Source organism: Sitophilus oryzae, unplaced genomic scaffold (assembly GCF_002938485.1).
Source record: "Sitophilus oryzae breed Bouriz unplaced genomic scaffold, Soryzae_2.0 scaffold_690_pilon_pilon, whole genome shotgun sequence".
NCBI lineage: Eukaryota > Metazoa > Arthropoda > Insecta > Coleoptera > Curculionidae > Sitophilus > Sitophilus oryzae.
Window position 1 is genome coordinate 2641158 of NW_022147296.1, and position 12293 is coordinate 2653450.

At 31.6% G+C, this 12293-nt stretch overlaps 2 protein-coding genes across 6 annotated transcripts in view; one reads left to right on the top strand and one right to left on the bottom strand.

Annotated features, from left to right (window-relative positions):
• Positions 1–2056: 2056 nt before the first annotated feature.
• On the bottom strand, positions 2057–7278 carry LOC115888187 (trans-1,2-dihydrobenzene-1,2-diol dehydrogenase-like). Of its 4 annotated transcripts, none has more exons than XM_030907812.1 (5): positions 7187–7278; positions 5385–5554; positions 5004–5319; positions 4670–4943; positions 2057–2414 (listed from the first exon to the last, which is right to left on the bottom strand). In XM_030907812.1, the coding sequence occupies exons 2-5, from the start codon at positions 5504–5506 to the stop codon at positions 2125–2127; spliced, it is 1002 nt and encodes a 333-aa protein (XP_030763672.1). In that variant the 5' UTR covers positions 5507–5554; positions 7187–7278; the 3' UTR covers positions 2057–2124. The 4 variants fall into 4 exon arrangements, with proteins under 4 accessions (XP_030763672.1, XP_030763674.1, XP_030763673.1 ...); XM_030907814.1 differs by lacking the exon at positions 7187–7278 and adding an exon at positions 5957–6092; XM_030907813.1 differs by lacking the exon at positions 7187–7278 and adding an exon at positions 5711–5838.
• A 933-nt stretch (positions 7279–8211) lies between these two features.
• Positions 8212–12293, top strand: part of LOC115888186 (proton channel OtopLc-like) — a 29238-nt gene continuing 25156 nt past the window's right edge. For both annotated transcript variants that reach the window (XM_030907808.1, XM_030907809.1), the window contains exon 1: positions 8212–8830. In XM_030907808.1, coding sequence (XP_030763668.1) covers positions 8625–8830 — 206 coding nt within the window. In that variant the 5' untranslated portion in view covers positions 8212–8624. The remainder of the gene's footprint in view (positions 8831–12293) is intronic.

The window sequence follows — 12293 nt, forward strand, 5'->3', positions numbered from 1 at the left end:
CCTAATGGATAATGGATAACGTCATGAAAAGACAAAAAGTGTGTAGATACATATCTTCTATGTCAAAAGTTGTAGTAATTTTTTGTATACTAACTTTATTCTTAATCTAAGATACTAACATTCCAAATTTCGTCTTTTTATCTGAAAAAATAAAAAAATTATAGGGGGTGAACCACTTTTGAGACGCTTCCTGTATATAAAAGTTGTAGAATTTTACACAGAATCTGAAAATACAATAAAAAATACGGTGTTACATTAAAAAAACACGTTATATCCGCTACGCTTTCCGGAAAACCCCCAAAAATTTAAAATTTGTATCTTATGGCTAATCCCTAAAACTTTTCTATTTAATATTTTATCAGTTTATAAGTCCACACCAATGTAGGGAAGATCAGTGTATCGATCTTCAACAATTCCATTGGCTGAATTTTTTCACGTATGCATTTTTGCGTATTCAGGGCCATTTCAAAAGTTAACTTTAACTTTAGGCGTAATGGCACAAATTGACATTACTCTCTCGTGTGTTTATATTTTGGTTTTAATCATTTTGATGTATTTTTTTATGTTTTTTTTCTTATTTAAGGGTGTATTCCGTTGCTTACCTTGGTTATGGTTTTATGTTCCGTTTCTATCGGTGTCCTGGAAGTTTTCTTAGTACGGAACACGGTTCCTGAAAAATTCGGTTATAACTGTCACCAAACTAACCAGCGCGAGCAGACTGGTTTTTCTGGTTTTGTTTGTCAATCAATGTCATTTATGTGACAGAAACCAAGCAAATATTGGAAGTTCGAGTGAAATTCTCATTTAATTTCTAAAATTTGTTGTAATATTTTGTATTTACCTCCAAAAGCAATGGAGGTAGGCAGTAAAGGTAAATAAATTTCATTAACCAAATATTCATTTTTTTTTCAGGAACCGCTCTTTACCGTAATTTACCGGTGGTTCACCTGGTTTTGCAACGGAATACAGCCGTGAATACAATAATAGTGAAATTCGAAAAAGCAAATGTGTTTAAGATTTCCCAAAAAAAGATAAATGATAAGTTAAATCATCTCTGCCATGAATGGCGTTGCTATGGGTGTGTTTAGTTGCATTCATTTGTTTCAACGAAACGTCAAAGTTGTTAGTTCTCACAGATAAGAGGTAAATGGCTAAATTTTATGTTTAAAATTATAAATTGTTGTTGTTCTTGTGCTCTTTTTACGTTGATATTATTGTTTTGATTGAAAATGGCTCAGCAAGCTGCAGGTATGTATTCTACAAAAACGTATTATTTATTTTGATATTCTCTATACTAACGATTTTTTTGCAACTAAAAGTTAGGCGTTCAGAAAATTTGACATTTTTATTATACTTGAAGATTTAGTTGCGCATTTCGAAGAATTCAGCATATTGTCTATATACGTTTTACTTAGTAAACATTGGGCTTTCATACAGTAAAATAAAATACTGCGACTTTTTGCGATTTTGCTGATAAAATGAGAAAAACATTCTTGGTTTCCTCTAATTTGCCAATCAGTGATATACTAATGCGAGGTGTAAACCGCGATGGCATTGTTGTGTACAAAGCGATCGCATTAGTGCCATTAGCAGTATAGCACAATTTGGCATTAGTAGCGACTTTAGTGGTATGGGCATTGCTCGCGGATCAGTCGTGGCATTAGTAGTAGTAGTTGCGATATTACTACTGGCACTGACCGTGGAAACACTGGAACAGTGATTTTTCTTTCTTTTTTTAGAATCGACGAATTATCCTTTATTTTGTTCATATTATTTCCTCTTTAACTGAAAATAGCAATAATTTATATAAGGTCTACATAAAAAAATTTCGATCAAGTATCAGTGTCAAATACCCCACTGTGCGATGGTGTGTACAGCCTTACTCGTGAAAAGAACAAGGAAACCATATTTGGAACAATATATTTCTTGACCTTTTCTTATTTTAAACATAAAATATATAAAATTAAGTCATATATAAAAAAAGGTCCGTTTCTAGGAATTGGCTTTTTACCATGGAAGGTAAATTTTGAATTGAACTTTATCAAAACGAGTAGAATAATACAAGTAAGGAGATATTTATTTTAAATAGTGAAAAATATATAGATAACAATAATTAAAAAAGACTTAATCTGAGTCTTCGGGGAAAATCACCCCAACTTCTTTTCTTAATATATCCATCCATCCTGAAAGTTGCAAGGTCTCTTCATGTGTAATCTGGTCGCTTTCTATTTTACCTTGAATTATTTGTTTTCGAACTTCTGCGGCTTCGTAAGCAAGCCCCGCCGAGTTAGTATAATTGAACGTTCCAGTATTCTCGATTAAAGGGATTTCTTTAATTTTGCCATTAATAGAGTAAGTAGTAGGGCACCAGAATGTTGGAATTCGAATAGTTCCTTTGGTACCGATAATAACAGCTGAAACAAAATAGTATTTCATGAGGTAATCAATTCGGATATAGGTATAGCCAAGGTTTAGCATATACATTTGTTTAGCGATATTTCAAAGGTACGTCATATTATCCTATTCTCTCTTTGACTTGACACAGATCAATGGCTGCATTCAGCTGAAGGAATCTGATTGGTACCTAATCGGTAATTTAAGATTCGTCGTCTAGTGATTTGTAATTTTTCTGAATGCCTTCTTTAAATTCTACGATTAACAGGAGAGGGCGCTAGTTTTTATTTACTTTTTGATATGATTTTTGACTTTTATATTACTTCATTTATTTAAATCTTTTTCATTTATGCTGTTTGTTTTTAATAAATAATATTTATTTTTTTACTTTAATTTTTATACTAATAATTTTGTTTACAAATTTATAAATAACTATGAAATAAATAATAACCAATGCATCAACAGCATTCTCTTCTGTAAATAAACTTGCATGCCATTCAGATATTGTCATATACTTAACACTTTTTATATAAGCAAATCGGCAATCGTTAATCCCAAATCGCTCTTTGGAAACGACTGCAAAAATGGCCTCCGATTAGCAATGGCTGATTAGTCATCGGAAATTTTCAGGTGCATTCAGTACATGATCAGTAATAGATTACTAAATGATTACTAACCGAGGACGTCTACCGAATGCATTCAATCAGTGTCAGAATAAAAATCGATTGCGCTGTAAAATTCGATTTTTCTATTACTAAAAAATCTTCAAGCGAAGGTTCTGCCTAAAATTATAAATTAAAATAGAAATCAGAAGATTTATGGTAAATGAATGAACCTAAGGTTACGTCTAGACATAACGTGTTACCTAACTGACGGTAGATTTCTAGACGGTGTTCCGACTCAATTCAGTTCAAATAAACCGTCCGTTTTTTTCGTTTAAACACAATGTTTTACTTGATACGTTTATGTTTAGACAGGGCTACATACAATATTCCTACTTGAGATTAAATTCAAAAGGATCTTTTCATTTTAAAATGCATATGTGGAGTTCTACCTCGAAAAGCAGCTACAATAATTTTTCCCATGTTGTCAACAATAGTTGGAGTTTTGTAACATTGTCTTTAACATATCCCCATAAAAAACAACTAGATAAAATCAGGAGCAAAAATAAAATAATAGAATCATTCAATTCTCTTTGATGTAAGATAAGTTTGCATTTTCGGCAAATTTCTGAGAATTTTTTTTTATTTTAACTGACACAAAATTATAACTAGTTGTTAAAGTTAGACTAATTAGACAGCTATGTTGAAGTAACGTCAGACATATTATCACAGCCACCTAAAGTTTATCAAATAATAAAGATCTACTCAGATCAAATCATGTAAATGAAAATATATAGGAAAATCTTTGTTTTAGGGGTAGGCAACCTTAACAGTATTCTGAAGAGACATTAATTCTTCATTCAATATCGGAATAATATACTGGGTGTTCCATTTAAAATAAAAGAGTACCGAACATGCTTTTAAAGGTGACCAATGTTCAATATTAATTTTGTCCCACCCTGTATAACTTTTTGGATCAAGTTTTAATTTGATATAAAGTGCAATAGTTAATTTAACTACGTATTAGGCTATACCAGGTAAATTCCAATTTAGGTAACTTTTATTGTAATTTAAAAATTGTTCTTTATTTCTAGAAAATGTTAAATATGTCAAAAACCTTACATTTTAGTCATATACTGTTCTTATAAAACTCATCTTTGTTTTTCTTCCAGAAGCCAAAAATCAATTAATATATAGGGTGTTCCATTACAAAAAGCACAACTTTGATATATAACTTTTTTGGGAGACACCCTGTAGAACTCTTTATATTTTTAAAAAGTGCTCTGAATTAACCTACATATGCTCACAAAATTTTATCTCAATACAAACTGTCGTTCTCCTTGGAGCCTCCCTGTATGTAAAATTAGACGGCGAATGTCATTTATCACCATCTCCAATTGCTGTCCTCCTTTCACGCAGTTGAGCAGCTCTGAACTGTTCAAGAACGCGATACTCTCACTCCGCTTCTTTCAGAACCGTTCTCGAGTAGCCCCAGGGCGTAAAGCCCGGAACTCGAAGTTCGCGAATGAACGACAGCAAATGAGGTTATATTGTGATGCTCTGTTAATGTCATTGGTCATTTCCAAGCCAAATTTAAGCCGTTATTTCGATCGTACAGTATATCTATGAATTTAAATCAATTTTAGGCAAGAACCTTATTATTAAATTCTAACCTTCATTAGTCATTTGCGCAGTAGCATTGCAGGTTACCACTGCAGTCTTTCCATTGGGATATGTGAATATAGCAGATGCGGATTCATCTACACCTTCTTTGGTAATATGACCTGCCGCTACAACCTTAACTGGCTTTAGTTCTCTGTAAATAAATTGTTGGAATTGTAAAATATAAATTCCCAAATCTAAAATCGCTCCACCTCCAAGTTGTTTATCTTTGATACGATCAACATTCTCTAAGGGAAAGCCGAAGTCAATTTGAGCATGTTTTATCTACAAAACATATAATAAAAAATGTACCCTAAAATTAGCGATTTTTTCAAAATAACTTACCTCTCCAATTGCACCTTCATCAAGTAATTTTCTAACTTCACGATAAACTGGAAAAGTTCTAGACCATATAGCTTCCATAATAAACAAATTTTTGCTTTTTGCTAAATCAATCATTTTTTTTGCTTGTTTTTGATTAATGGCAAATGGTTTTTCACAGAGAACGTGTTTTCCATTGTTAAGCATTAATATTGTAACTTCATAATGTTGTGGATTTAGTACGCCGATGTAAACAACTTGTACATCCGGATCCTTTGCCAGTTTTTCATAACCTTCATAGTATTTAGGAATGTTATGGTTATTTGCGAAATTTGTTGCACTATAAATGTGTAGATAAGAGTAAATTAAAATTGTAATAGTTTAAAATAACAATTAAACATTTACCTGTTAAGAGATCGGGCTGCCACAGCCACAACTTGATGTTCCTCCACAGGAAGACCTTTAACTGCTGTTACAAAATCATGAGCGATTTTACCAGATGAGGCAATTCCCCAACGAAGTGCCATTTTGTAAATTAGAACAGGAATATAAGGTTCCGATTTATAAATATGCCGCTGAAATGTTTTCAATTAAAATGTAGATTAGATAAATAAATATATATATATGAAACAAACATAAGTTAAATATTAAAGATCGAGCTATTTTTAACCTTTCAAATGCGAAAGTCATGTATTTACATATACTCTTATATGTATTTGTGTATTTATTACTTTATCAGTTTGTTGTTTTGTCTAAATATCGTGAGTGAATTCTCAATCTAAGGGTACATTACGATTAAAACGATTACAAACGACTGTGGAGACTAAAGTAAACTGAAACATCTAATCGAGACGATGCGCGACGCTGTACAAAATAAATTTTCCATAGCGTTGTCTCGTGTCTTCGAAGCAGGCGAAAGTACCTTTGAAAATAACAACAGTATGCATATTTAACATTTAAAGACCGTATGTTTATACCTTGACTGCTTGTAATTCCTCTTTTCTAATGGATATTTCATTATTTTTATTTCAGAAATTTTTACTGGAGGCCCATCTTTACAGTGTTTACCAATAATAATAAATTAAAATAATATAAGTAGTTATTACAGTTGAGTATTGGAAACTTTGATGTTATAACAGCAAAAAAAACACTAATTCACTACAATACACCTAAACATGTTACTTTTGCACTGGACGCGCGTTTCGCTAACCATGTTAGCATCATCAGCAGACGATTAAAACGTTTAACCTAACCTAAAGTTTTTAATCTAGTTTATATAGTTTTAATCTTAGTCAGTTTTTAATCATCTGCTGATGATGCTAACATGGTTAGCAAAACGCGCATCCAGTGTAAAAGTCTCTAAATCTATTGTTTTTTGCGTCTTGTCCTGGCAAGTTAAAAGATGCCCAAATCATATTTTGAATCATATCTCAAATTTTATCAAATGGATTCGAGGGTGGCTCACAATTTTAGCAGTGCCATCTATCGCTATCACAAATCAAAATAATTAATTTTTATGTTTTCCCAATGGCACGACTGCAATTTGTCTATATTTTTATGTGAAATACAAGTTGTAATTCTTACTGCGCCTGCAGCAAGAATTTCACAAAATATAGACAAATTGCAGTCGTTTCATTGTAAAAACATAAAAAAAATAATTATTTTGAGTTGTGATAGTCTTCTTCCAAACCGACGAAATTTTAACTGTTGATACTAGATAATTTGTTTCATGAGTAAATTTAATCCCGCATATGTGTTTTGTGATTTATTCAATCATCTCTTCCAATTTATTTTACACAAAGAACTTCCTAGAAATAATTGATAATATTTACATGCGAAACAAATTATTTACTAAATAACCGCTTAAAGAGATACGTATAATTGCAATGTTTTAAACAATAAACATGCGTTAACAATCACCTATATTTTTCTACAATACAATGAAAATAGTGTCTGATTTAAGTTGATAAAATAAGTATTAATAACATGTAAATTGATTAAAAGTAGATGTACAAGGAAAATAAAACAAAGAAAGCATTTACCATCAAAGACAATTTATTTTGCTCCTCAAAAAATTTCAAAATTAATATTTAATTTTTCTCTCTAACCTTTTTTTATACGAATCAAAACAGATTTATTCATTGTTATTGGCAATTAAAAAATAGTGATACCTACATCGAATGAAGTTTAGATTATAATACACTTACATTAAACGAATAGTTTACCAATTTCACTAAAAATACACACAACAAAAATATTTTGAAATACGTAATTTAAGAGCATTAACTATCATACACTCACTTCGAACTAAATAATCACACTGGCAGGGCAGAATTAGCACGTGTATAATACAATACACGGTGAATTGGCACTATTAGGACGAGAAGGGAGGTGGGCGGAAATTTTTTTTCTCCCTCTTACTCTCGTATTTTATGAGCGACAGTTGCGCCCTCCAGTAATGGTGGCCGTCAATTCTTGTTCCAAATCCTGCCATTTAAGTTTAGCTGTACTTAAACTGCCGTTAAACGGTAGCTTATTAAAATGCAGTAAATAGGTATGACGTCGTTGATGTGACGCACTTGACGGCTTTATGAAATATAGGAATTTAATAAGGACTAACCAACGCTATCCACCCCACCAAATAACCAACTTAACCAACGCAACTAACCTCGACACTGATAAAAAAATATAAAAAACAAATATAAATTAGTAAAAACCAACCAACCCCACCAAATAACCAACTAACCAATGAATTAACACCCTCCAAATAACCACGCTAACCAACCCGCCAAATAACTAAACCAATCCAACCAAAAAGAGTGAAACCAATGCAATAAGATCACGCTATAAGCAAAAAAAAATATAAAAAAAGTCTTGGTCGGCGTGAGATTTGAACCACGGACCATCCGCTCACGAAGCGATAGCCTCAGCTACGGAGCCACAGGTGCTCTTGCAAAATGCTGATAGCTGATAGCTAGGCATTACTTTCCGCCGACATGAACGACGTCACAATATCTATTAACGGCATTTTAGTAAGCTACCGCTAGAGTCTTTTTAAACTCATGAGCTGTGAATGTCAAGAAGTTGCAAATGCCATAGTAAAGTGTAGACTAAAATCAGAGAACTACGCTTGCAGAGACATCGTTTATATTTCATTTACTTGAAACAGGCAAGTTTTATAAAAAAATAGGAGTCGTATATTAAGCATGCAACGTATGCAATGTCATGTCTTTAATTCCAGCTTAACTTATTAGACTTGGAGATCCTAAAGAAGAAAATCCGGTCTCGTTTCATTCAAGCCGTTTTACTAAATTACTACACGGCCCCAACAAACGTACACACAGCAGGCCAAAACGGCTGCTACATACGGAGCTTTAGAGCCAAAGCCAACAACTGCGATGGGTGATTCCACCAGTCTGTGTTCGCTCAATGTCGAGAGCTCACGTCTCAAAATGTTCTAAAACGATCGTCGTCATGTCGTTCATAATGTAGCTGCTATTAAAAAAATAACTATAAACAGTAAACCGTCTCATTCCTAAAAAAAAACGTATAGTACAAAATATTATAACCACTCAATAAAGAAGCGAACATGTGATAAATATTGAATTTATTTCGGGCTTTTCTTTGGGCGCATTATTTTTCGAGATGCAGGATAGTTCGCCCGATTTGTCGTTGAAACTGCGGAGGGGTTCCAGTGACTCGAGAGATTCCTTCTATATGGATTTCGATAGGGGAATTGATTCGGACATCGAGGAAATGGCCACTACTTCTGGGGCGGATTTTGGCGGAGACACGACTGGAGAAATTACCGTTACTCACAGCGCAACCGGAATGAAAACCGAGGGTGCTAGGTGGGTGTATATTTACATTTTTTCTATAATCGGCTGTCGTAAGGATGTCTCCTTTGTGTATTTGCGTTATACAATACGAAAGGGCGTCGTGTAACTTTTATGAAGTGGTATGGGGCTTCAGGATTTAGAAATATGAATATGTATATCAACTTTCAGGCGATACGTGATGTCTACAAGAAAATTCCTATCAGAATAATAATAAATAGATAATGTAATATTATAAATATAGTATACCGGGTGGTGCAGCAAACAAAAAATCCCATGCAAATTTTGAACTGTTTAAATATTGGCTCCCTATTAATTTTACAGCAAAGTCGTAAATAGTTTTTTTAAAGGTCTGTCTCTGCTGAATACACCTGCCAAATTTGAACAATTTTGGACAAGCCGATTCTAAGTAATTTAGGAAAAACTGCATCTATTTTTAAATTGAAACTTTGCAAAACCAGGCAAAAACAATGGAAAACCAGGCAAATGGCAACATACCTTAAGTTATCAACCTATGATTTTGTTAATGTCCAATTAATTGTATTGTCCAATTAATTGTTTTTAAAAAATCTCTATATCTATGTGGCGGATTCATCTATCCAAAAAAATCCTTATGGGTTTTTCGCCACTGCACTGCAAGACAAATCTACAAAATAAAATAGTTATTTTTTGTAAACACTTCTGCGTTAAACCTAAACGAACGCTGCTTGTCAGAAGTTGTGTTTACAGTAATAAAAATTTGCCTAACAAAAAAAAAATGCTTAACGTTTCGGAAAGTTTTCTCTTTCCGTCGTCGGAAGCAAAAAAATATAAAGAATCAAGAAAAAAACTATTTAAAATATTTTAATTGAACTATTCGAGAACACTTTACTTTTTAAAACAGATACGTCTACAAGAAATCGTTGACGTTCTGTTAAAATGACATTATATTAAGTTAAACTTCAAAATTAACAATTACTACCTGATAATAACTTAATAAGGTAAAACCAAAAAGCCCAAACTTTCTGTATGATTATTTTTAAATTTCACGTATGTTATGTTTATTTATGTAATGTTCTTTAAAATCAAAGAAGCGATTGCCATACATTACTAACATCTACAGATGCATGAGCAATACATTTATTTTTATTAGATTGAATTAAAAAAGCCTCTTTTATTTTTCTTTTAGAGGCTATCGCTTCTTTCATTATAATTTTGGCGTTATTAAAATTTATTCTGTGCCCTGTGTCCCATGAATGCTGACAAATCTTAGATTTGTGAAAATCTCCCTTTCTTAAATAATCTTTATGTTGAATACAGAACAACAAACAAAAAATGTAATATACCAAATACCCTGCGAATGCGATAAATTTTACATTGGTGAAACATCTAGACCCTTAAATGTTAGAATTAAAGAACATAAAGATTATTTAAGAAAGGGAGATTTTTAGAAATCTAAGATTTGTCAGCATTCATGGGACACAGGGCACAGAATAAATTTTAATAACGCCAAAATTATAATGAAAGAAGCGATAGCCTCTAAAAGAAAAATAAAAGAGGCTTTTTTAATTCAATCTAATAAAAATAAATGTATTGCTCATGCATCTGTAGATGTTAGTAATGTATGGCAATCGCTTCTTTGATTTTAAAGAACATTACATAAATAAACATAACATACGTGAAATTTAAAAATAATCATACAGAAAGTTTGGGCTTTTTGGTTTTACCTTATTAAGTTATTATCAGGTAGTAATTGTTAATTTTGAAGTTTAACTTAATATAATGTCATTTTAACAGAACGTCAACGATTTCTTGTAGACGTATCTGTTTTAAAAAGTAAAGTGTTCTCGAATAGTTCAATTTAAACATTTTAAATAGTTTTTTTCTTGATTCTTTATATTTTCTTGCTTCCGACGACGGAAAGAGAGAACTTTCCGAAACGTTAAGCATTTTTTTCTTTGTTAGGCAAATTTTTATTACTGTAAACACAACTTCTGACAAGCAGCGTCCGTTTAGGTTTAACGCCCAGAAGTGTTTACAAAAAATAACTATTTTATTTTGTAGATTTTTCTTGCAGTGCAGTGGCGAAAAACCCATAAGGATTTTTTTTTGGATAATTGTTTTTAATTTTACTTGTTCAGTTTTAATTTAAAAATAGATGTATAGTTTCTTGAATTACTTCAAATCAGCTTGTCCAAAATTGTTCAAATTCAGCATGTGTATTTAGCATACGCAGATCTTTAAAAAACATACATATGCACCTATATGTAATAATACGACTTAGCTGTAGAATTAATAGGGGATGAGCCAATATTTGGACAGTTCAAAATTTGCAAGGGATTTCCTATGAATGTGGATATACTGATTGATATGTGTGTTGATTAATAAATTGTTCTAAATAAATGTCCATTTAGATTAGAAATCAAGACTATTAATAAAAGTTATGTGTGTAAGCTTGTCCATTGATATTAAATAAACATTTTTCTACAGTATGTCCCCGGATTGTTTACAAGAGATACAATGATATAAATTGTATAATAATAATAAATGTCTTTATTCCCAAATAAAAATAGAACTATTACAAAAAAAATATTACAACATAAACAAATATCACGCTGATAAAAAAAACTTAAACACTATAACCAAAAAAAATCCAAACAAAAGAGCCAGTCACTTCTAAATGAGAAGGAGCGACATTCAGAGCCCCCTCCATTTAACTCCTAATAAGTATAATAAAAAGTATGGAACTGATACGGAATGGTATTAGCGTCAATATAATAAAAATACGGAACGGATATGGAATAGATATGGAATGGAAACTGAAGGTATAGTGAGAATCAACCTTTATTCTACCAATTGCGAATTTCTCTAATATCTCGAAATTACGTATAGCGTCAATACAATAAAAATACGGAACGAATATGGAATAGAAACTGAAGGTAGAATCAACCTTTATTCTACCAATTGCGAATTTCTCAATGAAGCTCGCGTCCTAAAAATTAAAAGGCGTTTCTATGGTAATTTATTTTCGATTTCATTCTGTGATAGATGGTTATAATTAATTTTGATTAAAGTCATATTTTTTGATGTTGTTAAAGTATAAAACTTTCCGATATCTATTCACCCTTTCCGCAGCATTGAACTAAATAAATTTTGAGCTTCTTTAACATTTTAAAGTAGCAAAAATATTACTGTAATTAAAATTCTGTCAATAATAATCTATTAAGGAATGTACACGAAATTATATTACCATAGAAACGTTGTGACTTTAGGAAAAAAATTAACTTCATGTTCTTGTTTTTTTAACCATTACCATTTTAGAACAAGCAAAATTTTTTATGAAGAATACATTTTTCTCAAAATGCCAATAATAAAAAAAATGTCACACTCAGGTGCAAGTTTTGGACTTTTTAATGAATTTTTCGTAAAGGCACTTTCTACATAAGAAATCTTTAAATAAATAGTATTTTAATTTTTAATGCAAATGTAATTTTTTAGA